Source organism: Neophocaena asiaeorientalis, unplaced genomic scaffold (assembly GCF_003031525.2).
Source record: "Neophocaena asiaeorientalis asiaeorientalis breed wild unplaced genomic scaffold, Neophocaena_asiaeorientalis_V1.1 scaffold119, whole genome shotgun sequence".
NCBI classification, from domain to species: Eukaryota; Metazoa; Chordata; class Mammalia; order Artiodactyla; family Phocoenidae; genus Neophocaena; species Neophocaena asiaeorientalis.
Window position 1 is genome coordinate 2659317 of NW_020175821.1, and position 26311 is coordinate 2685627.

At 41.5% G+C, this 26311-nt stretch overlaps 1 protein-coding gene and 1 pseudogene across 1 annotated transcript in view; one reads left to right on the top strand and one right to left on the bottom strand.

Moving 5' to 3' along the window:
- The first annotated feature begins 2810 nt into the window (after window positions 1–2810).
- Window positions 2811–4064, top strand: LOC112391267 (poly(rC)-binding protein 2 pseudogene; annotated as a pseudogene).
- A 5568-nt stretch (window positions 4065–9632) lies between these two features.
- The window catches only part of CHP1 (calcineurin like EF-hand protein 1), a 37705-nt gene continuing 21026 nt past the window's right edge, over window positions 9633–26311 (bottom strand). Inside the window, exons 4-7 of the mRNA XM_024732483.1 lie at window positions 24717–24844; window positions 15853–15914; window positions 11743–11865; window positions 9633–11598 (exon numbers count right to left, since the gene is read on the bottom strand). Of these exons, the coding sequence (XP_024588251.1) occupies window positions 11545–11598; window positions 11743–11865; window positions 15853–15914; window positions 24717–24844 (367 nt within the window). The 3' untranslated portion in view covers window positions 9633–11544. The remainder of the gene's footprint in view (window positions 11599–11742; window positions 11866–15852; window positions 15915–24716; window positions 24845–26311) is intronic.

The window sequence follows — 26311 nt, forward strand, 5'->3', positions numbered from 1 at the left end:
TGACAGAAGTGTTCATTCAAGATTTTGCTTAAGCAATTCTAGCAACTAAGGGCTAGGGAATGCACTAGTTTGAGGAACATCCTATTCCTCATTTGAACAGTTATAATTATTAGGAAATTCTTCCTTAAAATAAGCTGGAATCTATCAACCTATCACTTCCACTCGTTAATAAAACTGATATAATGCTTAGCATGTGTCAGGCACTCATTTAATCCTCACAGCAACCTATGATGTTGGTAGTGTTATCATTATCACCATAATCCCCATTTTACAGTTAAGGAAGAAGACACAGAAGAATTACCCAAGTTCGTGTGCCTGGTTAAGTGGTAATGCCAGGATCTGAACCCACCCATGGACTTTCCAAAGTCCATGCTTTCAAACTCTACATTAAACCACCTAATTCTGTCCTCCGGAAAAAAAACAAAATAGAGCCTTTCAAGGACAGGTCCTTAGTTGTATGAATGATATAGATACTAAATATTTTAATATAACTACTTTCTTTTCTCTAGATTAAAGCCTTAGTTCCTGGGGCTTCCCTGGTGGCGCAGTGGTTGAGAGTCCGCCTGCCGATGCAGGGGACACGGGTTCGTGCCCCGGTGCGGGAGGATCCCACATGCCGCGGAGCGGTTGGGCCCGTGAGCCATGGCCGTTGAGCCTGCGCGTCCGGAGCCTGTGCTTCGCAACGGGAGGGGCCACAACAGTGAGAGGCCCGCGTACCGCAAAAAAAAAAAAAAAAAAAAAAAAACCTTATTTTCTATACTTGCACAAGGTAGTAAGTTGCCCTGAACCCTTCACCATTTTGCTTCTTGGGGATACATCATTTTGACAATGTCCTTAAAAGATGATGGTCTTCAGATTTTTGATATCTTAAAATACACAGGTGTCTCTTGCTTGCCATCTCTTTTTTTTAGTTTAAATACAGGAATTTACATCTATCTTTGTTAAAAATAAAGGTTGTTGGAGAGTGAAATGATTAAAAGCATGGACTGTGCAGAGTTCCTGGGCTTGAATCCAGGTTCTACCACTAACTAGGTGTGACTTTGATCTCGGGAGAAAAAATCATATAGCCCCTCTGGGGCTTAATACCCTCACCTGTAAAATTGTGATAATAACTGTACCTGCCTCCTAAGGTTGCTGTGAGGATTAGAATTAATATTTGTCAAGCACACAAAACAGTGCCTTGCATATAGTAAATGCCACATAAATGTTAGCTATTATTGGGCTTCCCTGGTGGCGCAGTGGTTAAGAGTCTGCCTGCCAATGCAAGGGACATGGGTTCATAGCCCTGGCCTGGGAAGATCCCACATGCCTCAGAGCAGCTAAGCCCGTGCACCACAACTACTGAGCCTGAGCTCTAGAGCCTGCAAGCCACAACTACTGAGCCCATGTGCCACAACTGCGGAAGCCTGCGCACCTAGAGCCTGTGCTCCACAGCAAGAGAAGCCACAACAATGAGAAGCCCGTGCACCACAACGAAGAGTAGCCCCCGCTCACCACAACTAAAGAAAGCCTGTTCACAACAATGAAGACCCAACACAGCCAAAAATAAATAAAATTATTATTTTTTTAATATTAGCTATTATTGATTGAACGCAAACTATTAAGATAATTTAGCCTCTATTCTCCCATGGAGGGACTACTATTAACTATTTTTATGGCATTACGTTACTTTAAAAAATTAATAAACACTACTTTTATGCTTTGTCTTTGGATGTTGAAAAGGACTGAATACTGACAGTAAATCCCTTCACATGTCATGGAAGGTTTTCCTTAAGTCTGACACTGATCTTTTATTTTTTTAATTTTTATTTATTTTTATTTTTTTATTTTTTGGCCACACTGCACAGCTGGCAGGATCTTAGTTCCCCTGACCAGTGATTGAACTCACACCCTCAGCAGTGAAAGTGTAGAGTCCTAACCGCTGGACTGCCAGGGGATTCCCCCTGATTTTTTTTTTTTTTTCCCACTGATCTTTTATTTAAAGTTATATTGAGGGACTTCCCTGGTGGTCCAGAGGTTAAGAATCTGCCTTCCCATGCAGGGGACTCAGGTTCAATCCCTGGTGGGGGACCTAAGATCCCATGTGCTGTGGGGCAACTAAGCCCTTGGGCCACACACAGCTAGAGAGCCTGCGTTCTGCAGCTACAGAGCCCACGTGCTCTGGAGCCGGCTGCCACAACTAGAGAGAAGCCAGCGCGCCGCAACAAAAAAAGATCCCGCATGCCACAGCTAAAACCTGACCCAGCCAAAGATTTAAATAAATAAATAAATAAATAGTTATACTGAGGTATAATTCAAATGTCATACAATTCATCCATTTGATATGTACCATTCAATGGTTTTTAGTATAGTCACAAAATTATATATCCATCAACACGATTTTAGAACATTTCATTAATACAAAAAAAGAAACCTCACACCCCTTAGCTATCAGTCCCTAATCTCCCATTCCTCCAGGCCCTGGAATCATACAGTATTTGTCCTTTTGTGATGGGCTTCTTTTACTTAGCATAATATCCTTAGGGTTCATTCATGTTGTAGCATGGGTCAAAATTTCCTTCCATTTTAAGGCTGAATGATATATCACTGTATGTATATACCACATTTTGGTTTTCCATTCATGTGTCAGCGGACGTTTAGGTTGCTTCCACCTTTGGCTATTGTGAACAGTGCTGCTATGAACATAGGTATACAAATACCTCTTTAAGACCCTACTCTCCCAGACCAGCGGAGGCAGCAGCCAGAGCATGCCTCTCCCGCCTGCCCACCCTCCGCTGCCCTCCACTCGCCCCGGGGTCTCTTTACCTTCCCCATCCCGCCGGCTCCTTTTTTCCCCTCAGTCGTCTCGCGCCTGCAGTTTTTGGCTTTCACCCCCACCAGTGACCAAAGACTTGACCACTCAGAGTCCAGCTCCTCAGAACACTGCTCGACATGGACACCGGTGTGAATGAAAGTGGATTAAATGTCACTCTCACCATCTGGCTACTTATGCATGGAAAGGAAGTTGGCAGTATCATCGGGTAAGAAAGGAGAATCAGTTAGGAAGATGCGCGAGGAGAGTGGTGCAGGTATCAACATCTCAGGAGGGAATTGTCCTGAGAGGATTATCACTTTGGCTGGACCCACTAATGCCATCTTCAAAGCCTTTGTTATGATCATTGACAAACTGGAAGAGGACATCAGCAGCTCTATGACCAGTAGCACAGCTGCCAGTAGAGCCCCAGTCACCCTGAGGCTGGTGGCCCCTGCTGGTCAATGTAGCTCTCATTGGGAAAGGTGGTTGCAAGATCAAGGAAATAGGAGACAGTACAGGGGCTCAGATCCAAGTGGCAGGGGATATGCTCCCCAGCTCGACTGAACAGGCCATCACTCTTGCTGGCATTCCGCAATCCATCACTGAGGGTGTGAAACAGATCAGCGTGGTCATGTTGGAGACTCTCTCCCAGTCCCCCCCACCAAACAGTGTGACTATCCCATACTGTCCCAAGCCTCCAGTTCTCCAGTCATCTTTGCAGGTGGTCAGGACAGCTACAGCACAGACAGGGACAGTGTGAGCTCCCCACACCACCCCATCCATGTGCCTCAACGCTGACCTAGAGGGACTGCCTCTAGAGGCCTATACCATTCAAGGACAGTATGCCATTCCACAGCCAGATTTGACCAAGCTGCTCCAGTTGGCAATGCAACAGTCTCATTTTCCCATGACACATGGCAACACCGGATTCAGTGGTTTGGATGCATCTGCTCACACTACTTTTCATGAACTCACAGTTCCCAACGATTTGATTGGCTGCATAATCGGGCATCAAGGCGCCAAAATCAATGAGATCCGTCAGATATCTGGGGTGCAGATCAAAATTGCGAACCCAGTGGAAGGATCTACTGATAAGCAGGTTACCATCACTGGATCTGCTGCCAGCATTAGCCTGGCTCAATGTCTAATAAATGTCAGACTTTCCTCAGAGACAAGGTGGCATGAGGAGCATCTAGAACAATGCAGATTCATCCATAATCCCTTTCTACTGTTCATCACTACCCATGATCCATCTGAGTACAGTCAGTGATTCCAGGTTTTAAATAGTTTGTAAATTTTCAGTTTCTACACACTTTATCATCCACTTGTGATTTTTTAATTAAAGCATTTAAATTCCTTTCTCTGTTCAGCTGCTAATGCTGAGATCCATATTTAGTTTTATAAGCTTCTCCTTGTTTTTTGTGTTTTTTTGGCTCATGAACTTTTTGTCTGTTTGTCACGGAAATGTGAGTGGAATATTAATACATTTCAGTTTAGTTCTGTAATGTCAGGAATTTTTCAAAAAAGTTAGAAGATGGACTGGAGCTTTTTCTTTGTGAATAGAAACCGGACACTACAGTGGTTAAAAAAAAAAAAAGGACCCTGCTTTCAATTCTTTTGGGTGTATACCCAAAAGTGGGATTTCTGGATCATATGGTAATTCTATTTTTAATATTTTGAGGAACAGCCGTACTGTTTTCCACAGTGGCTCTACCATCTTACATTCCCAGCAACAGTGCCCAAGGGTCGCATAATTGGGTTGTCTTTTTATTGTTGAGATGTAATTTATATAATGTGGGTACAAGTCCCTTAACAGGATATGATTTGCAAGTATTTTCTCCCACTCTATAGATTATCTTTTCACTTTCTTGAACAACAAAAGTTAAAATATTTTTTTCATGCCACATGGCATGTGGGATCTTTGTTCTCTGACCACGGATTGAACCCATGCCCCCTGCAGTGGAAGTGCAGAGTCTTAACCACTGGACTGCCAGGGAAGTCCCAAAAGTTTTAAATTTTGATGATGTCCAGTTTACCTATTTTTTTATTTTGTTGATTGTGCTTTTGGTATCATATTTAAGAAACCACTGCCTAACCCAAGGTCATGAAGATTTATGCCTATGTTTTCTTCTATAAGTTTTGTAACTTTAACTCTTACATAGTCTTTCATACATTTTTTAAAGTCATTTGATTTTTTTGTTGTTGTTGTTTGCATATGGTGTGAGGTAGGGGTCCAACTTCATTCGTTTGCATAAGGATATCCAATTGCCCCAGTTGTATCGAAAGACTACTGTTTCCCCCACCAGTTTGCTTTGGCATCCTTGTCAAAGATCAGCTGACCACAAATGTGAGGATTTATTTCTAGACTCATGATTCTAGTCCATTGCTCTATGGACTAGAGCATGAGGCAGTCTATCCTCATGCCTTGATTACTGTAGCTTTGGAGTAAGTAAATTTTGAAATTGGGAAGTGTGATTCCAATTCTGTCCCTCTTTTTCAAGACTGCTGATACTGATCTTTTAGATTTTTGGTGTATGGTTATTCAGCTACCATCCTCAAATACATCAACTGTAATCCAACACAATTTTCTCCATCTTTTTTTTTTTTTTTTTCTCCATCTTAACCTTATGAATACTATGAGAGACCCAGTCATATGTTTTGCTGAAAACAACACTCTAGGGGACTTCCCTGGTGGCGCAGTGGTTAAGAATCTGCCTGCCAAGGCAGGGGACACGGGTTCGAGCCCTGGTCCAGGAAGATCCCACATGCCGCGGAGCAACTAAGCCCATGTGCCACAACTACTGAGCTGGTGCTCTAGAGCTCGTGAGCCACAACTACTGAGCCTGGGTGCCACAACTACTGAAGCCCGTGTTCCTAGAGCCTGTGCTCTGTAACAAGAGAAGCCACTGCAATGAGAAGCCTGCGCACCGCAAGGAAGAGTAGCCCCCGCTCGCCGCAACTAGAGAAAGCCCGCGCACACCAACAAAGACCGAACGCAGCCAAAAATAACTAAATGAATAAATAAATTTTAAAAAAGCAACACTCAACACTCTGCCTATTTCACTGATCTGACACACAAATTTAATAAAACTTTGAAATAAGTGAGAGGAATTTTGCCTACTTAATTCTTTGCCAAAAACATCAGCATCCTGGTGATCATCAAATCCTTTTCCATGTCTTCACAACCATGTAGTGACTTATTCTAAAATTCTGCTGGGGAATAATGTCAGACAAATGAATGGATCATTTCTGAAATTTGCCCTTTTCTCCTTTTGCAAACTTTGCTAGTATCTGCCTCTTTCTGTTCTCTAACAATCTCGCAATATCTATGATGTCTCTGTGACTACAAAGCTACCAGCATTGCCCCTAATTTCATGGGCACAGAGGAGGAGCTCACAGAATGCAGAGTCATGTTTTACAAACACGGATTTTATGCTATCTCAGGTTTGTGATTCGGCTCCACATCTGCCAGGAGGACGTAGGAGGCAGCACAAAATCATTTAAAGTACAGCATGTGCATTCTGCTAAAGTTGAAAGTTTTTATACAGAGATTGAGTCTGTTCTGAGAAGATGTTTCATCAGATAAATGAGGGTCTCCATGGCAGCCTTCTCCCCACAGAGATATCCTGCAGAGGATAATTTAATAACAGCTAGAAATCTGCTGTACCCAAGTTGACAGAGAAAAGATAACACCTACTCCCAAGAAATATAGTGTCATAGGGAATAATGCTTTTTCTCTCCACAGCCCATAAGATTGTTTGCAGATATGTCTCTAAGCCATGCCACCACTTGAAGTCACCATCAACCATTGCTTTTTACAAAATGATAAGAAAAAAGATGTAGAAAAGGAAAAGGAAAAACCAGGCAGGAATTACTGAGATCGACCAGGACAAATAGTATTGAGTTACACAGATCTAGGTGCAGCCTGAATTACATGTAATAACATTTAATTTTTTAGTATTATCAGGGATGTTTCACCTAAGTAAACTTCTATTTTATTGAAGCTTAAACTTATAAGCACCAGCACATTTTAGACCTTTTCTTGATGACTTGAGGTCTTTTCTATAAACACATGTTGTTGAAATGCCTTCAGGTTTAATTAACTGCTTAGGATTATCTGGTCTACACTAGAATGTCTACTGAGTTACTTGGTTTTTCATATTGTCTCCTCCTTTGTCAGCTGCCCTTCTTGGTTATCAGCATACCAGTTTCTAGTAGTGCCTGTTAATTTAACTACTTCCAATTTGTTATGGGCTGGATGACCATATCACAAGGTTTATTAGAATTTATCAGATTTATTTCTAAAGAATATCTCTGTGTGTGTGTGTGTGTGTGTGTGTGTGTGTGTGTGTGTGTGTGTGTGTTTTAGGGAATACGAGATTTTCTTATGAATAAAACACAAACTCTGGTTAATGGTGCTTGATATCTACTGTGGTAGCCCGGAGACCTTCTTTGATCAATTCTTATTTCTCCAGCCACATTCAGGTACGAGATATAACAATTCACCTACCTGCTTCAGTTCTTGAATAGACGGCAAAGGGTGGTGGGAAGTGTCAGGACCATGCCTCCAAACAAACAGCCTTGCTAGTTCTGATGAGAGATCAGAATCTAGTGCTTAGAGACTTAAGAGCTTAGAGAAGAAAACTGAGTCTTGGCATCTCAAGACCATGTCCTTGATCAGCTTATACATTAGGTAAAGATGTCAGGCCAGTTACTTACTTCAAAAGCACTGAGTCCTAACCACTGGACCGCCAGGGAATTCCCTACTTACTCCATCTTAAAAGACACGAGACTCTTCATTGCTATCTGCTCCCTCTCAGACCTGTGAGGAAACAGCCTGCAGTACCTCACAAACTTACCAGGTAAATCTCTCATCACTGCTTGGCATAGAGGAAAAGAAAATGAAAATCTCGAAACTGGAGTTTCTATTAAGCTAGATGTTATACGGTCTGTACTGGCAAATTAGCCATCTTCAGTTTTTTTTTTTTTTTTTTTTTTTTTTTTTGCTGGTACGCAGGCCTCTCACTGTTGTGGCCTCTCCCGTTGCTAGAGCACAGCCTCCGGATGCCCAGGCTCAGTGGCCATGGCTCACAGGCCCAGCCGCTCTGCAGCATGTGGGATCTTTCCGGACTGGGGCATGAACCCGTGTCCCCTGCATTGGCAAGCAGACTCTCAACCACTGCGCCACTAGGGAAGCCCAGCCATCTTCAGTTTGAATCACTAGTTGACTCAAATCTCAGCAAAAGGAATGTGAATTTAGGGAATTTCAGTCCAGTAATGATGACTTCCTTCCAAGCAATTCTGCTTTCAGTGTTTGGGGAACAGCATAAACACCTGGCTTGTAGCTTAAGAAATGCAGTTTGTAAAGACAGTCCTCCATGAGGCGTCTCTACAGTACATACCTGCTCTAAATCCCAATCAAGACAATCTATTCTAATAGTGTTTTAAATACAAAATTTGACAGGATTCTATAATCAATTTGAAAAAATAGGTGACCATGAAAAACATTCTAAAAAGAATACTGAAGGTAAAAGAGAGTAATTTGATTGCTTCCGGCATTCTCTTGAAGCCTATCAAAAGCTGTAAGTAAATGCCTAAAGTTTGCTCTAGTAATCCCACTCCCACAAAATTTTTTAAAAGAAAAAAGAAAGTTATATGCAAAAAGGCATACATTGTACCATTATTTTATAAAATAAAATTGGAAACAATGAGCAAATAAAGTAATGGGACTTCCCTGGTGGTCCAATGGTTAAGACTCTGTGCTTCCACCACAGGGGGATGTGGGTTTGATCTCTGGTCAGGGAAGATCCCACATGCCACGTAAGGTAATGGTTAAGTAAATATTACATCAAGTTGGTAAAATATTATGTAACTGTTGATACAAACAAGGAAGAACAGTTAACATGGGGAAATATTACAATATGTTAATTTCTAAAAGCTGTTATCATCTCATGTTATGTTTCATTTACTTTAGAAATATGTAATGCATGGGTAGACCAGAAGGGAGCAAGGGAAATAAAATTAGTTAAGGGGATTGTCTTCAAACTGCAGGTAATGTTGTAATGTTCTTAAAATTTTCTTTTTACAGTATCAATGAATGTTTTATTTTAGTCACAGACTGGTATACCTATGGCCATGGTCAGTAACATTAAGCTTCCTCCAAAACTGACGGCATGGTCACTCCATCTATTTGTCACTTTCTCCAAATCCTAAAATTACACTCAAAATGAAGCAAAGCTGAAACAGTGCAAGTCATTTTGAATTGCCTTTTGAGGAAGAGGGACCGGAAAAGAAGAGGGTATTGTGTTAGAATTTATAGGATGACTCTAGCTATTACTCTTTTGAGTCTTGTGGTGTGACACTAAACCTTAAAATAAGAAGAGGTACTCATACCCTACATAGCAGACTGAAACGTGAAGATGTGAAAAGCCATGTAACAATAGCTGGGTACAATATGTCATTGAGACTGTACGTACATGAGGGGGTAGACAACTTATTAACAAGCAATAATCAGATACCCTATTTTAGACCTCTTCTACATTTAAGGAGTCAGAGAGTCAAGAACAGAAATGGAATCCTACCTGGAGCAAGTGGGCAGTGGCTAAGGCTGTCAAAGTGTTAGTGTTGGCCCCTAAATGAACGCTCCCACCTGTTATGTCCAGGCAGCAGCAGATATAAAAGCCGATAGAATCTCATGTCATGTTCCAATTACGTTCAAATAAAGGCATTTGATAGCACAGACATAAACCCGAGTGAGACACACTGTGATTTCAAACTTGAAGAAGGGGACTGAGTTATGTAAAATTCTTGTAAAACAAAGGGACAAAAATCACCCAAGTTATTTTGTTTTAACCACAAGTATTTATTGATGGATCAAAGAATACTATTTTAATGAAACAATAAGGCACAATTGTGGATTAAAACAGATTGCTATACAGCCAAAAGGAGCAAAAAGCCGTAATCTTAGGAACTTTAAATATGCAGGTCAAGGAGCCTCTGAAGTACCTCTCTAACAGACCAGTGTCAGACAATTCTTCCCTTTTATACAATTCCTATATTACATCACTTGATCACAAAGTAAGACTGATACTTCACCAAGAATTCCTCAGTCATTTATACTTGAGTCATCCAGCCTGGCCACTCTTTCTTGTCCACTCTTCCTAATCCCTTTGCAGTGTTTTTTTGTTTGTTTTTTTTAAGTAATTTCCTTCCTAAAGTATTGTGTATACATCTTGGATAGCCTTCCAAAGCAAGGAAACAGCAAGCAAGCAATGAGTCAGAGAAAGTCAGCCAAGGACAGATATGGATGAAGAGACTCATAAAGACAGATGTTAGGATAATAACAGCCTGATTCAATGAGGTCTATACTAAGCTGACTTAGGCAGAGAAGTTGCTCTGGTTCATGCAAAGGCCTATTATGCCACCTCAGGTCGTGCCACCAGTGCCAGAGCCCTTGTTCCTAAGGGATTAGCAGTGGTCTAAGAGAGGAGCTAGGATGTCATTGTAACCAGGCAGCTAATGATACGATACATTCAATGCTTTGGACCTGTATTAGGAGCTGACTATGGCTTCCAGCAGTAACATGTGCCAGGTGTAAAATTCATAGAGAATTTTGTGTAAAACCTCAAGACACTGAGGACAATCTTTAAATCTTGTGGACTGGGATAAGTTAGGCACTTATCTTTCTACTTGGAAATGTGAAGAGAAAAACATTCCAGGGCACACAGCACTGAGGCATAAACCATGCTGCAGAGGTGGGAACACTTTTAGGGTGCCCAGTCTCCTTGTTCAAGCAGCCATGAGAAACACCCCTGACAAGCATATTGTCAGAATGGCTATTCTGGTGGTGACAGCATCCTCAAACTAAGCAAGCCTGCAGGCATATGGCTAATTTGTGGAGAGTCAACACTGTACTAACAGGAGCAGCCACGTAGGTATGTATGTTGAGAATCGGAGGCCAGAGGTAGAGCGACCTGGGCAAGCCACCCAGAAGACTTGTCTCTATAACCCTTATCTTTCAAGAACATCTCCAACCAACAGCCCTTTGGTGACAGAGGAGAGGGGACTAAGAGATGGTCAAGACATTCTTCTGAGAGAAGTATTGACCGAAAAGCTCCTGAAGAGGCAACATCCCAAAGACCCATTTAAGAGTAAAAGTAGATTAAAAACCGCCAGACCACTGAACTATACTGCCAAGTCAGAAATACATTTAACAGGCATAGCTTGGGGTGCCAAGTAGAACAGAGGGGACTGAAGCTTAATAAAAAGCAGGGACACTGAAAGATTAAGTGAATGGTAGATTGGGTGAAAGAGAAGTAGGAAGCAAAGGACGTATAAAAAAGGATGAAGGAGCATGCCAGACCCAAGCTGGGGGGAAGGCAGCATGGCTACGGTCCACATCTAGTCAAAGAGCTTTGCTGGCTGGTTCTTGGCATGAATCCCTCTCACTTCTCAGACTGGATGGACACGTGGCACTCAGCAGCAGAACAGGGGGAGATGATATTTAGAAATGGAGATATCCAGCGAATGATACTGAACAGAATTAGACGGGGTGTACCATTCTGTAATGCCCTGTTTATACACCAAAGGCAGGTTTGTGTTGATGGAACATATTTGGGGTTGTCATGCAACAGCAGTAGTACTTTGGGAGAAGGGGAATGATGGGATGGAGGTGGGGCTGGTGTACAGGAGGACTTTCAAGTTCCAGTTCTTAAATACTAGAAAGCAAGGAACAGTTTGGTCTCAGTCCTTTAGTGAAGAAATCGGATGCTCATTTTCTGTTCTACGTCCACCTTCTCCAAAACCTGTTAAAAAAAACAAAACCCAACGACAGTTATGAAGGTCACAACAGGAGATACTGTCTCAAGCTCTTCTGTGAATAATGTTTTTCTCCCTCCCTCCTGTGTAGTAGGATTTAACTTCTTCAAACCAAGAGGTAAGTGACTGACCTTAACAAATTCTGTGAAAGATATGGCGCTGTCCCCATCCTGATCAGCCTCCTGGATGGTCCTGTCTGCGATGCTGCCCAGCTGCTCATCTGAGATATTCACTCCAACCATCATGCGTAGCACCTGCAGGACCAACAGCCAGGAATTACTGGAGACTTGGGGGTGAGCAGGACTCTTTTACTAAAATTAAAGATAAAAGCCACCCCCATCCTCTTTTCCTTTGATGTCCTCAAATATAACAGCCAAAAGCTGAAACCCTTATCTTCTCACCTAGGCCATTCTAGACAATGATGTGAGCAGATAGGAAGGCAAAGCCTCACTTCAGGGAGAGTCCTTTGCATTTTGGTCCTCCCCATTCTTCCTGCCCGGAATGTAGATATGATGCTTAGTGGTACAGCAGCCATCCTGGGACTGCGAGGTGAAAGTCAAATGTGCTATGGATGCCAGAGCAAGAAAAAGCCTGGCTCCTGGACATCATTTAGGTACTGTACCAACGTGGACAATCTATCCCCAGGCTTCTTGTTGCATGAGGCAAACTAGTCCCTTATAGGTTTAAGTCAGTTTGGTAGGGCTTTCTGGAATCTCACCCGAATGCAGTCCTCTTTGAGACAGTGCATTAGCCCAGATATTCCTAAAGTATGGTCAAGAAACATAAAGATCCTTGAAGAGTTAAATACTAAATCCCCCCTTTTAGAAAAATGACAAGCACATTTAAAGGGTTGCAAGAACTGTGGAAAAAAAGAGAATTAAACACTGTTTCTCCAAATTTGTTCTCAGATGTAACAAAGAGATCGCCTGCTCCCCACTTATTCTGCTAACATCTTTAGGGTGTGAATATACATTGAAAACTGCTACCTTAAGCAAAACAAGCAACTCTAATGACATGGCTCTTAGACAATATGAAATGGGGGACAGGGTGCTTTTATGATGCCTTGCGTTGCCCTAGTTAACCACCTCTGTCTTCAACAGGTTAAGAGCTGAGCTTTACCCCAGGAAAGCAAGGCCTTCTAGCCCAGCTGTTCACAGGACTCCCTTTCCCCTATTCCTTTACATCCTTCCCCAATCTCCTGAAATAGATTTTTAAAAGTATATTATAGGATTTTCTGAAAAGAAAAAAAGAGCTGAAATACTGATCTGTATCAAGACTGTTCCCCCCACCCCCGACCCACAAATCAATTCTTGAAAATCGGAAGTTGTACATTTGGGGAGAAATGTACACAAATTGAAGGATAAATAAAAAGTGGCAATGCTAACAAAAATATTAAACAGCCAAGCCATTTGCCATCTTCCCTGTGTGTGGCCAACTAGACAAATCCATCCTGAAACAGCAGCTTCTTCAGGTCCCAGTCTAATTATTCTCTGAAGTGTTTTATTTTTAGGATTATAGAACTAATTGTGCATGTGTGCTGTGTGTATACAGTGGGGTGGGGACAGGAGCGGTGGTGTCTTAAAAATCACTCATCCAGTCTGTCAATGAGGACATAAAGGTCCAAAAGTGCCTGGACACAGGTCCCAACAGCCACTGGCCCGAGCCGCCTGCCCGGGCCTCCACACCTGGCCAATGCTCTTTCCACCTCTCCATGGTGTCACTTTTGGTTCCAGTCAGAAGTTTATTAGCAAATGGAACTTTTATTATTACTATTTTTTTAATGCGTGGTGAGGTTTTTTTGTATATACCCTTTATCAGTTTAAGAAAGCTCCCGTCTCTATTTTTCTAAGACTTTAAAAAAAAATCATGAATTGGTGGGGGTGATAAATTGGGAGATTGGGATTGACATATACACACTACTATCTATAAAACAGATAACTAATAAGGACCTAGTGTACAGCACAGGGAACTCTAGTCAATACTCCGTAATGACCTATACGGGAAAAGAGTCTAAAAAAGAGTGGGCCTATGTGTATGTATAACTGATTCACTTTGCTGTACAGCAGAAACTAACAAAACATTGTAAATCAACTGTACTCAATAAAAATTTAAAAAGTCAGGATGCAAGGGACACGGGTTCATGCCCCAGTCTGGGAAGATCCCACATGCCGCGGAGCGGCTGGGCCCAGGAGCCATGGCCAACCTTAAAAAAAAATCATGAATGGAAGATGAATTCTATTAAAATTCTATGGAAAAGACCATTCAACTTTTCTTTTTTAATCTGCTAACGTGGAGAAGTACTATTGATTGGTTTTCTAATTTGAATTCTTTGAATTCCTGGTATAAAGCCACTTGGCTATAATAGAGTATCCTTTTTATATATTGCTGGATTCGACGTATTAATATTTTGTTCTGTATTTTTACATCTATGTGAGTGAAGGAGACTGCACTGTAATTTTCTTACAGTCTTTACAAGGTTTCCATGTCCAAGTTATGCTGGCCTCATAAAATGAGTATTGCAACTATCTTTATTGAAGTATAATTGATATACAGTAAAATGTACACATTTAAAATGTACAATCTGATAAGTTCTGACATATGTTCACACTTGTAAAACCATCACCCCGATCAAGATAATAAACATATCCATCACCCTCAAAAGTTCAACCAGAATTTTTTTTTTTTTTTTTTTTGCGGTACACGGGCCTCTCACTGCCGTGGTCTCTCCCGCCGCGGAGCACAGGCTCTGGACGCGCAGGCTCAGGGGCCACGGCTCACGGACCCCACTGCTCCGCGGCATGTGGGATCTTCCCGGACCAGGGCACGAACCCGTGTCCCCTGCATCAGCAGGCGGACTCTCAACCACTGCGCCAACAGGGAAGCCCCCAGATGTAGCAATTTTAAATAAAGTAAATTCTTCTCACTGAAGAAACATGTCCCCGGGGCTTCCCTGGTGGCGCAATGCTTAAGAATCTGCCTGACAATGCAGGGGACACAGGTTCCAGCCCTGGTCCGGGAAGATCCCACATGCTGTGGAGCAGCTGAGCCCGTGTGCCACAACTACTGAAGCCCGCGCACCAAGAGCCCATGCTCCGCAACAAGAGAAGCCACCGCAGTGAGAAGCCCATGCACCGCAACGAAGAGTAGCCCCCGCTCGCCACAACTGGAGAAAGCCCGCGCACAGCAACAAAGACCCAACACAGCCAAAAATAAATAAATAAATTTATTTAAAAAAAAAAAAAAAAGAAAAGAAAGATGTCCCCAATTCAAAAGCAAAGGACACTATCATTGACCTGCAGACTGTTTTGGTTTTTACTCAGACACAGAAATGTAGGAGTACCCTGGGTTGGTCCTTAACCTCAACTTAGAAGACTTCTCAAGGCAATGAGTTCAGACTTACTTCAGGGTGAGTAGAAACCACTTTACTTTTTAGTTTTATCTTGAAATAGAGAAATCTTCCCATGGAAATTCCTGAATGTGTTAGCCCCCTAGGGTCCTCAAGATTCATAAATATTTTTTTAAATACCTTTAATTAATTAACTTATTTATTTATTTATTGCCACACTGTGCAGCATGCGGGATCTTAGTTCCTTGATGAGGGATCGAACCTGTGTCCCTGCAGTGGATGCGTGGATTCTTAACTACTGGACCGCCAGAAGTCCCTCAAGATTCATAAATATTAAAAAAAGAAAAGAAAAAAAGGAGAATTTTCTCCCTACCTAAACTTGTATTTAGGGAAGGGGGAGCAGGGAGAAAGAGAACGGCAATGCTAATAGGATGAAATGCCAGTCACTGCTATTAGAATAGGGAATTATCTAGGGGGAGCAACAAAGGCGAGTGAGTAGTGGCTCAGCTACACTGTCCCAGAAGCAGTTCCTTGACTCTTACATCAGGCCTAAGGACATACAAAACAGCAGCATTTACCTTCGTGTCATCAGAATTACCAATAAGCTGACAATAAATGAACTATCTGATCTAAATCATCTCACATATTTTAGTGCCAGTCTGCACTTAAATGACATTTAGTTAGCTTTTAAATAGTGGAGACATCTGTGAGAACTCAAGGAGCCATTTCAAGTTTCCCCAGGTCATCTGCTCTGCTTTATATCTAGGACAGGACTCTGCATACAGCAGGTGTTAAATAAATGCTTACTCAAGGAAAGAACAATTCCTGCCCACAAGAATAAGCCGGCAGGGCCCAAACACAAGTTATTCGTGTGCATGGGAACTCTCCCACATACCTGTAACAGCTCATCACGGGAGATCTTGTCATCTTTATCCAAGTCATACAGTCGAAAAGCAACTGGTAGGAAAAAACAAGAATTTAGTGGAAATTCAAGTGTTTTGCCCCTTCTCAAGGAACTAAATATATAAAGGACACCTGACAGAAAACTGACAATGAATTAATAATTTTTCCAAGAGCAACTGCAATTACTTGTAGAGCTTTTAAAGACATTGTAACATTTAAGAAACTGGGATGCATCTCATAATTGATGGCATCCTAGCTTGGATGAAGTATGGCCCCTTTATTGCACAAATCAATAACGTAATAAGTCGAATGTCCTTTTTCTTAACTTAGAATGTTTTAAAAAAAAATCCAAAGCCCGTAAGTGGCTCTGTCAGTTAGGCCATCTCACACAGCCCAAGTCTACCGTGCACCGCACTCAGGGGGAGCCAACAATAGGAGCCACAGAGGCAACCAAACAGCTGACTACACAAAGTATTACTCTGGAAAAATGACCACTTCGGCAAATTCATGTCAAACTTCAAATAATCCTCAACTACTTGGGAATCCTGAAGGTAAAGAACTTCAGTGTCAAATAGAAATGCCAAGAATTTGATGGTGTCCTGGCCTTCTCATGCTTCTCCCTCTTTAACAATAGGTAAGTCTTGTTAGAAACTAGGATATCTGAGAGAGAGAATTCAGAAGAGCAAAAATCATTCAGACAGTGCCATTTTCCTGAAGCACCACCAAGTGAAAAGTATGGTAACACTGGATGATTTTTTGGCACTGTGACAAATCACACTGAGGAAGTGACTACCTTACACTTATAGCTGAATATACTGTGGTTTTGAGGCTTTGAATCATTTCAAGTATGCCAGTAAGATTTTTGGTTTTCAGTAGGTACTGCCAATATTAAAAGGCCCAAATCCAGCTTTAGAGTTATTAAGATATACAGATTTAGATCTCGTCCTTGGAACCCACAGCCTAGTAGAGGAAAGCAACACACACTATGCACTTTAATACAGTCCAAGTGTTATATCATACATATGAAATGCCAGGGAACAAAGCATATAGCAGATGTGCCTTTCTGGTTCAAGCAACATTTGAACAAGGTCTTGAAAGACAAACAGAAATCTGATGAAGGGTGGCATTCCAGGCAGAACTAATACTAGGTACAAGGGCAAGAGAACATGGATGAGTATCTAAAAGTTTAAACATCACTCCTTGCCTCCACCAAAAGAAAAAAAAAGGTGGGGGGGGGGTGTGCTGAGTTCACTAAAAGTCTAAGTAAAATTTTTAGAAAAATCTAATTTACTTTTTGTAAGGCACAATATTAAAATTCTGGAAGGGGGAGTAACTAGGAGAGACTTCCTCTGATGTTTGTCTGTTTTCTTTAATTTGGTTAGTTGAGTTACTAACTTTATCAAATTTGAGACTTTATATGCTTAGGAGGTTTGGATTCCAAGGGGAAGGAGACAAGGATCATAAGTGTTCCTAAAGGAATGTGTGTTTAATATATTCCCAATTTGAGAAAGAATAGGTATATGTATAACTGAATCACTTTGATGTACATCTGTACACTAACACAACATTGTAAGTCAGCTACAGTCCAATATAAAATAAAAATAAAACAGATGAATGGAAAAAATATATATATATTCCCCAAACTAAACACACATACACACACACACACACACACACACACACACACACTCTCTCTCTCTCTCTCTCTCTCTCTCTCTCTCTTCTGCATATGCTGTCATCTTTCTAAAATACCATAAAATGTGTTATTTACTAAAGATTTTGCAATGGAAATCTGTTTGCTATATAACCCATAAATATCTGTTTCTGAACTTCTTAATTGGGGGGTAACTGTAATAAACACTTACATCCCTTTCTGCCAAAGTATTTACAGAAAGCTGAAAAGCTAAATTTTGAAACCTAACTGCAATGGACTGAATGTTTGTATCTCCCCCAGAATTCCTATGTTGGAACCATAACTTAACCACAATGTGCTATTAGGAGGTGGAATCTTTGGGAAGTAATTAGGGTTAGATTAGGTCATGAGGGTGAGGCCCTCATGATAGGATTAATGCCCTTATAAAAAGAGGAGACAGGGGCTTCCCTGGTGGCGCAGTGGTTGAGAGTCCGCCTGCCGATGCAGGGGACACGGGTTCGTGCCCCAGTCCGGGAAGATCCCACATGCCGTGGAGCGGCTGGGCCTGTGAGCCATGGCCGCTGAGCCTGCGCGTCCGGAACCTGTGCTCCGTGGCGGGAGAGGCCACAGCAGTGAGAGGCCTGTGTACCGCAAAAAAAAAAAAAGAGGAGACAGGAGATCTCTTTATCCTTCTCTCTTTCTGTTTCCACCTCCCTCCCAACGTGAGAATACAGCAAGAAGAAGACTGTGAACCAGAAGGGGGGCCCTCACCAAGAACCTGACCATGTTGGCACCCTGATCTCAGAGTCCAGTCTCCAGAACTGTGAGAAATGTCTGCTTAAGTCACCCAGTCTATGGTATCTTGTTATAGCAGCCTGAGCAGACTAAGACACCAGCAGAGCCATCACACGATAGGGTCTTTTAGAAAAAACTACAGCAACAGTAGTTATTTCTTAACTGACTTGGATTCCTGTCACTCAGCTCTGGTCCTGAACCAGTAGAACCAGCATTTTCCCCGAGATAATGAATGGTCAAATGTCAAATGACTGAGCCATTCTGTTAGCTTCTCTCTCTTTCCTCTCCTCCTCTCCCTTTCCCCCCATTCTTAATCCAGGAGACTTGGACTCTCCTGTCTCCAGAGCTGTCATCTCTCATCTCCAGTCCCAGGGCTTTAAATGCCATCTAATGTTGATGACTCCCAAATGTGCATCTCCAGCTTGGACCCCTCCTCTGAGCTCCTGCTGTTGACGGCAGAGCAATACAGTACAGTGGTTAAGACTCTAACTCTGCCGAGTCCTGTCTGACCGCTTACTAGCTATGTCTACGTGAGCAAGTTACTTAATCTCTCTGTGCCTCAGTTGCCCAAGAGGTGCAAAATGAGAGTAACAGAGTCCACCTCATAGGGTTGTGAGGACTGAATGAGTTAGTACACAAAAGGCACTTTAAACAGTGCCTGGCACACAGGAAGAGCTCAATCAGTGTCATCTACCTGCCATCACCTCTCTGCCCTCCTCTCCTACCACTCACTTCTTTCTTGATAATGCTGCTTTGTTCTCTGAACACCAAGCACTCATTTCTACCCAAGGACCTTTACACCAGTCGTCCCCTCTGCCTAGAGCACTCTTCTGCTATTCTTGGCATGATTGGCTCATTCTTAGGGTTTCAACTCCTCAGAGAGGTTTCCCTGACCACTCATTCTAAAGCAGTGACACCCTCCCCCATCACTCTCTCATCTTACCTTATTCATTTCCTTCACAGAACTTGCCACGATCATAAATCCTGTTTATTCGTTTGTCTTTTTCCATATAGTCTATCTCCCTTTACATTGTAAGATCTCTGAAAGCAAAGACCTTATCTGATTTATGCACCATTGTATCCTGGGCCTAAAATAGTGCCTGGCATACAGGAGTTGCTCAAACATTTGCTTAATGAAAGACCAAATGAATGATCTCAGTCAAACCTTTACATTTTAATCACGGTTACTTCCTTAAAAAAAACCCAAAACACTATAGTGAAATAAACATAAAATTTAAGTGTACAGTTGAGTACTTTCACACTGTTGTGTAACCATCACCACCATCCATCTCCAGAACTTCTTCATCTTCCCCAGCTGAAATTCTGACCCATTAATAACTCCTCATTTCCCCCTGCCTCTAGGCCCTGGCAACTTTCTATGACGTTGACTACTCTAGGAACCTCATTAGAGGAGGAATCAAATAATATTCACCCTTTTGTGTCTGGCTTATTGTTATTTAGCATAAGTAAATTTTTCTATGTTGTAGCATGTGACAGAATTTCCTTTTTTAAGGCCGAATAATATTTCATTGTATGTATATACCACATTTTGTGTATCCTTTCATGTTGACAGACACTTGGGTTGCTCCCACCTTTTGGCTGTTGTGAATAATGCCAACAGCCAGTTGGCATTTGGCTACTTGGCTACTCTCCCAAACTCCACATCACCAATATTCCTCATCGTCCAGATAAAATATCTTCATGCAGACTCATTTCCCACATTACTCATTATGTGTTATAAAAAACGTAAACTATTTAAGAGGACAATCAGAACATCAAAAAAGAAGCTTACCACGCCCTGGAGCATTCTAAGATGGGTTGTACCTTCCACATCAGACTTTATAACCTCACTGACCTGAAGAGGAGAACAATAAGGAAACCATTCCTGGGAGACAAACAGAGCAGTAGTACTATGTGTGCTTGGGCCTGTGCCTACATAGGTACAGTTCAGCCTTGCTGATTGTCCTTGACATTCTTTCACTGTGGCATAAAAAAGAAATAGGACAAAGCATGCTCTCAGAGTTCCTGAAGAGACTTCTCTGAGGAAGATGGACTATAAACAAATTTGCCTTAGTGGCAAATGTGTTGCTAGGTGTACGATGTTCAGTTGCTCTCAGTCTACAACAAGAAGTGCCGTCTTACTGCTTCCACAGCTCTGTGGGAAATTCAGAGAAAACCAAAATACAGACAGAGAAGAAGACATCCAGGACTCCTCCGTAGCTCTGGTTTCACTGGTCTACTTACATGAATGTGATCCTAACATATAGGATGCAACAGAATTCGAATTCATGTCCAGCTTCCTATACAAGTTGATCTGAAAGCCAAGACTAAAGTAATGGTAAAAACCATGCATAACTTGCACAGCACTTACCATTCTATCTCACCCTAAAGTCTGCCATTTCGGTGGCATTCAGGCCTTCTTTCTTCCTAAAAGAAGCTCATCCATGGCTTCAGGGGGCATTCTGTCTCTCTGCCTCTGTCTTTCTTTCCCCACTGTCAGATATGAATAGGGAAGCGCATAGCCCAGCTGCCACTGAAAGCCACCATGTGACCATGAGGAGCCATGCCTTTGGATGAAACAGACCCGAAGGATGGCAGAGCAGAGCAATAGGAAAAACCTGAGTCCTTGACAACACAATCAACCCTGACGCTTGCCCCACCTCACTCATTAAGTGAGATAATACATCTCCTTACTGTTGAAGTCAGCTGAGTCAGCTGAAGACATCCTCACTGATACTCTAAGTAACTACCAAATCCCCTAATGTTACCTGGAATATTTTCTTTAGGGTCAATGTGAATTAATGAATTTGCTCATCCATTCACTCATTGATGAACACTTGGGTTACTTTCTTGTTTTAGCTATTGTGAATAATGCCACCATGAACGTGGGTGTACAAATATCTCCTCAAGACTTCGCCTATACCCTTCACCCCAGCCTCTCCTGATGGTAGCATCTTGCATAACTATAATACACCATCAAAACCAGGAAACTGACGGAGGTACAATCCACAGAGTTTATTCGGATTTCACCATGTGTGTATGCGCATGTGTGTGTAGTTCTATGCAATTTTATCACCTATGTAGTTTCATGTAACCACCACCACATTCAAGATACAGAGCTGCTCCATAGCCACAGGGCTCCAATGTCACATCCTGTTACTTAGTGTATAATAAAGAAACACCTTTATTACTGTATCACAAAGTTGTTTTGACATTTTGTTCATTGTATTTCAATATAATTGGTTTCCTTTATAATCCTATGTATTTCATTTTATGCATTCACAAACATTCCGAGATGGGATCGACAGGATTCACCAGACTGCCAAGGGAATTCGTGACTTGAAAAAAGTAGAGCCCAGGCTGTAGAGGGAATTCAGGTAACAGGTCTGTGTTATACCTGATAACCTTTAAAGCCTCCTCTAATCCTGGATTAGAAAAGCAAGCATAGTTTCGTAGAGCACAGAATGTTGTCTTTTTTTATAAATTTATTTATTTATTTATTTATTTTTGGCTGCCTTGGGTCTTCGTTGCTGCGCACAGGCTTTCTCTAGTTGTGGCGAGCAGGGGCTACTCTTCGTTGCAGCGTGCGGGCTCTAGGCGCACAGGATCAGTAGTTCTGGTGCACAGGCTTAGTTGCTCTGCGGCATGTGGGATCTTCCCAGACCAGGGCTCAAACCCGTGTCCTCTGCATTAGCAGGCGGATTCTTAACCACTGTGCCACCAGGGAAGTCCCTAGCACACAATGTTTCTTAACTGTCTTCTTAACCGACTCACTGGATTCACAGATGCTCCCCCTCCCCTCTGCAAATCGTTCTAGCTGATATGGCAGCACACTGCATAGTTGTAGCCAATGGGCGACTCTGGAGGGTCTACTCCACCTGCTGAGTTGGATGCTTACCGAGAGTCAGGTGTGTCAACTGTCCTAGAACTGTGCTATTTGTACTTTTCATAAAACTACATAATTTTATAAGAAATGAAATGTGTGAAAATAAAGTTATTTTTAAATGAATATTAGATTGACTGCTTTTGAAAGGCTCACTATTAAGGCAGTGAAGAAAAAAAACCCCACCAAACTGTTGCTAAAGTATGTGTGGCAGGACAACTGCAAAAGATCAAGGAAAAAATGTTAACAGCAGGAAGATTCTATTCTCAGAATGCTTTATAAGTACCTTTAAGTTCTCTTTCCACTGAAAAGAAACTGCAACTAGAAACCTTAGACTATACATTATAGATGTGTTCTACACAAAAATGTCACACACCTCCCATCAACAGAACTTTACCAAAACAAAACAAAACAACTCTTGGTCCTACATCTAAAGACTGGCCAGTGAATGTGTTTTTAAATAATATAAGGTAAATTAAAATGTTAAACCATGTATCCTTTTCTATGATTCTATGCTTTAGCTGACTTTTTCAATTACTGATCAACTCCTGATCTGACAACATTTTAAATGAGAAAATTTCTACTACATTAATGCCAGCATCAGGCAAACATGTAATAAATATATACTAAAGCTCATAAAACATTAAGACACAAGGCTTTGTCTCAAACAGTATTTAGTCTTGAAAGAAGAAAGTGAAATTCACTAATAAACATAAAGTATCCAATAAATTTGAGAACAATTCATTAGAATTCTATTTTCTTTTTTTTTTTTTTTTGCGGTACGTGGGCCTCTCACTGTTGTGGCCTCTCCCACTGCGGAGCACAGGCTCCGGACGCGCAGGCTCAGCGGCCATGGCTCACGGGCCCAGCTGCTCTGCAGCATGTGGGATCTTCCCGGACCGGGGCACGAACCCTTGTCCCCTGCATTGGCAGGCGGACTCTCAACCACTGCGCCACCAGGGAAGCCCTCTATTTTCTTTTATATTTAGTTTTCTTTGTACTTAAATTTTCCACTCTTCATTAAGGTATATGATATTGTGGTAAAGAAAAGCAGTGTTTTATTATTTTGGTTCAAAAATCTTCCCTGTCTTATAGAACAAAACTTATTTTAGTACTTCTCAAACTCTTTACCTGAAATACAGAGGAGTGAACTCACACTCCTATAAGCAAGGGAGATCTGTGGATATGGCCCAAGCGCTACAAATTAAAAGTTTAAGTTTCATGCACTATCTTTCAAATGTATGTAAATTTGGCATTATATTCTATAGTTTATCTATATTTGTTTCAATATTAAAAAGCCTTTTAATTTTTCTTTAAATCGTTCAGTAAAAACTTGATGGGCATAAATTAATTAATTAAAAAACAAAAACAAAACCAAGAAAACTTGATGGGCCCCATTTATTCTGTGGCTTCATAGACTTCACTGTGCACCCAAGCAAGAGAAGCTAGGGCTCAATCAATTCAATACAATTTCTTTTCTTTTCTTTTCTTATTTTTGGCTGCGCCATGTGGAATACGGAATCTTAGTTCCCTGACCAGGGATCAAACCCATGCCCCCTGCAGTGGAAACGCAGAGTCTTAACCACTGGACCACCAGGGAAGTCCCCAGTTCAATACAATTTCAGTTTCAACTTGTGTTGAATGAAAAGAGAAATTTAAATTTAATTTCTTGGAGAAGTATTGTAAGGGATTAGGCAATATCATACATGAACCAACAAAGGGCAGAGGGAAATTAACAAATATCCAAGGAAAGGTGGCAAGAGGCATGGAGACAAAAATTAAGTCTTGCACTAACCTAGCTGTCCACCCCTACTTAAGTCATATCCCAGTATCTATCAAATTCTAAGGTGGGATGGGTCTTTCTCACTGTTGTCACTCTAGCACTTATCACAGTACCTGGCACACAGGATATATTAGCAGCTAACTCTTATTGCCTTCAAACCTTCCTGTTTGAAACCCCTTAATATCTCATTTTACAGAAAAGGAAACTGAGGCCCAAAGATTTTAAGTAACTTGCCCAAAGACACAGGGCCAAAAAGTGGCAGAGCTGGGATTCAAATCCAGCCAGTTGGGACTTCCCTGGTGGCACAGTGGTTAAGAATCCACCTGCCAATGCAGGGGACACGGATTCGATCCCTGGTCCGGGAAGATCTCACACGCTGTGGAGCAACTAAGCCCGTGCGCCACAGCTACTAAGCCTGCGCTCTAGAGCCCGTGTGCCACAACTACTGCAGCCTGCGCACCTAGAGCCCATGCTCCACAACAAGAGAAGCCACTGCAATGAGAAGCCCGTGCACCGCAACAAAGAGTAGACCCTGCTCGCCGCAACTAGAGAAAGCCGGTGCATGGCAATGAAGACCCAACGCAGCCAAAAATAAATAGATAAATTAATTAATTAAATCAAATCGAGCCAGTTTAGCTCCAGGGTCTGAGCTCTTAACCACTATGTTAGAATAAATGCTTGTTCAGTGAATGAGTGAGTAAATAAATGATTTGTGAGAAATGAAAAGCAAATATTTTAAGCCAGAAGACTTTATCTCCTTACAGTGCAGTTTGTTGCTTCGGCTGTTGAGTGGTTCTGGTCCATTCACATCTTTGCTCTTTTCATTATCCTCAATGGGTCGGAAATGAGCCAAGGTCCTCATGAATCCGCGGAAGTTTACCTGGTCCTCTCTGATCAGGAAAGATAAGAAAAAGAACATCTTCTCAGTCAAGGCAAGGTGATTATTTCTTATGAATTCAATACATTAACAGGTTTAGCTAGAGTGGTCTGAAAGTCCATTTAATGAGGTCTCTTTCCATACACATGGTACTTTAGGGCTCATAAAATATCTTCAGTTAAGTCTTGCCACAAGCTTGTGATGTTTCATTCTAACTTTACAAATTATTAACCAGACTTAGAGAGGTAACAGGACTTACCAGAGTCAGTTACCTATTTTAAGTAGGAGCAGGGCTGTGCTATCAGACAAGCCAGAACTTGAACTCACTGGCTTCAGACTCTGCAGCAAACAGCAAGTTAAGTCATTTCAACCCAGTGTCTCCCTAACCACCTCTCATGTCACCCCTGCAGTCACACGTACCTAGTGATATTTTAACGTTAAGGCATATTATGTAAAAGCTGCTTTTGAAATAAAGTTTATTTAGTTATAGAAGCAATAAATACATTTTTGGAAATTTGATAAAAAGAAAAGAGAAAAATACCACTTCTAGTTCTACCAATCAATCACAATCACTGTTAATATATCTCCCAGTAATTTTTCTATGTTTTTTGGATAATTGTGAACATACTGCATAATTTTGTAGCTTGCTTTTTTTAAACTTTTAGGCATGTCTACAATCAGTATAAACACTTTGAAACATTTAAACCATCTGCATAATAATTGTGTGGCTGTATCATGATTTTATTATTCCCTCATAATTGGATAGATATTTTCCTCATAATGTTTTGAAAGACCTTTGTGTATAAAGCTTTTTGGGTACTTAAGATTAGAGAAAATCTTTTTTATCACACCACAGGCTAATCAGTAACCCTATAAGAAATAATTCTAAAACTTGAATGAATAAAGAATGTTTTTAATATTAAAAGAGAATGTCCCATGTGACATAGCTATTTATCTAAGGCAGTCATGGAAAGAACAGGTTGCCTGGTTCCTGTGGCTACCTAAAAATACATCTGAGTCTTTGCTCCCATTGAATAGATGTGGTATGTCGGGTCTCCTAAGTGCCAGCAAACACAGAGATCAGAGACCTTGTAAAGGTAGAGTTCAAAGGCTAGCTTGTGAGCCGCTTGTACTCAAAGGAATGACCTTTCACTCTTTAAGGTAGCTATACTGCTAATGGAGCGTTATCTCTAAAAAATGTAAGGGCTGAGGAATCAAGGAATATGTAATAAGATCTGAGTCACATGCTAAAACAAACAGATAAATGAGTACATATATCACTGGCATGTCTCTGAGTAAAAGGGAACTAAATACCAATGTCCTACTTTCAAATCTCATTCTTTAAAAACAAATTGAACCTAAATATGACCAGAGCAAAACAAAAAACCCAGAAGCCAAATATCTTTATCTGATTAGAGCAAGAAGCAGAGGTGCAGCGTGCTAAGAGCCGAGCAGTGTAGTCCAGCGCCATCCTCAGCCT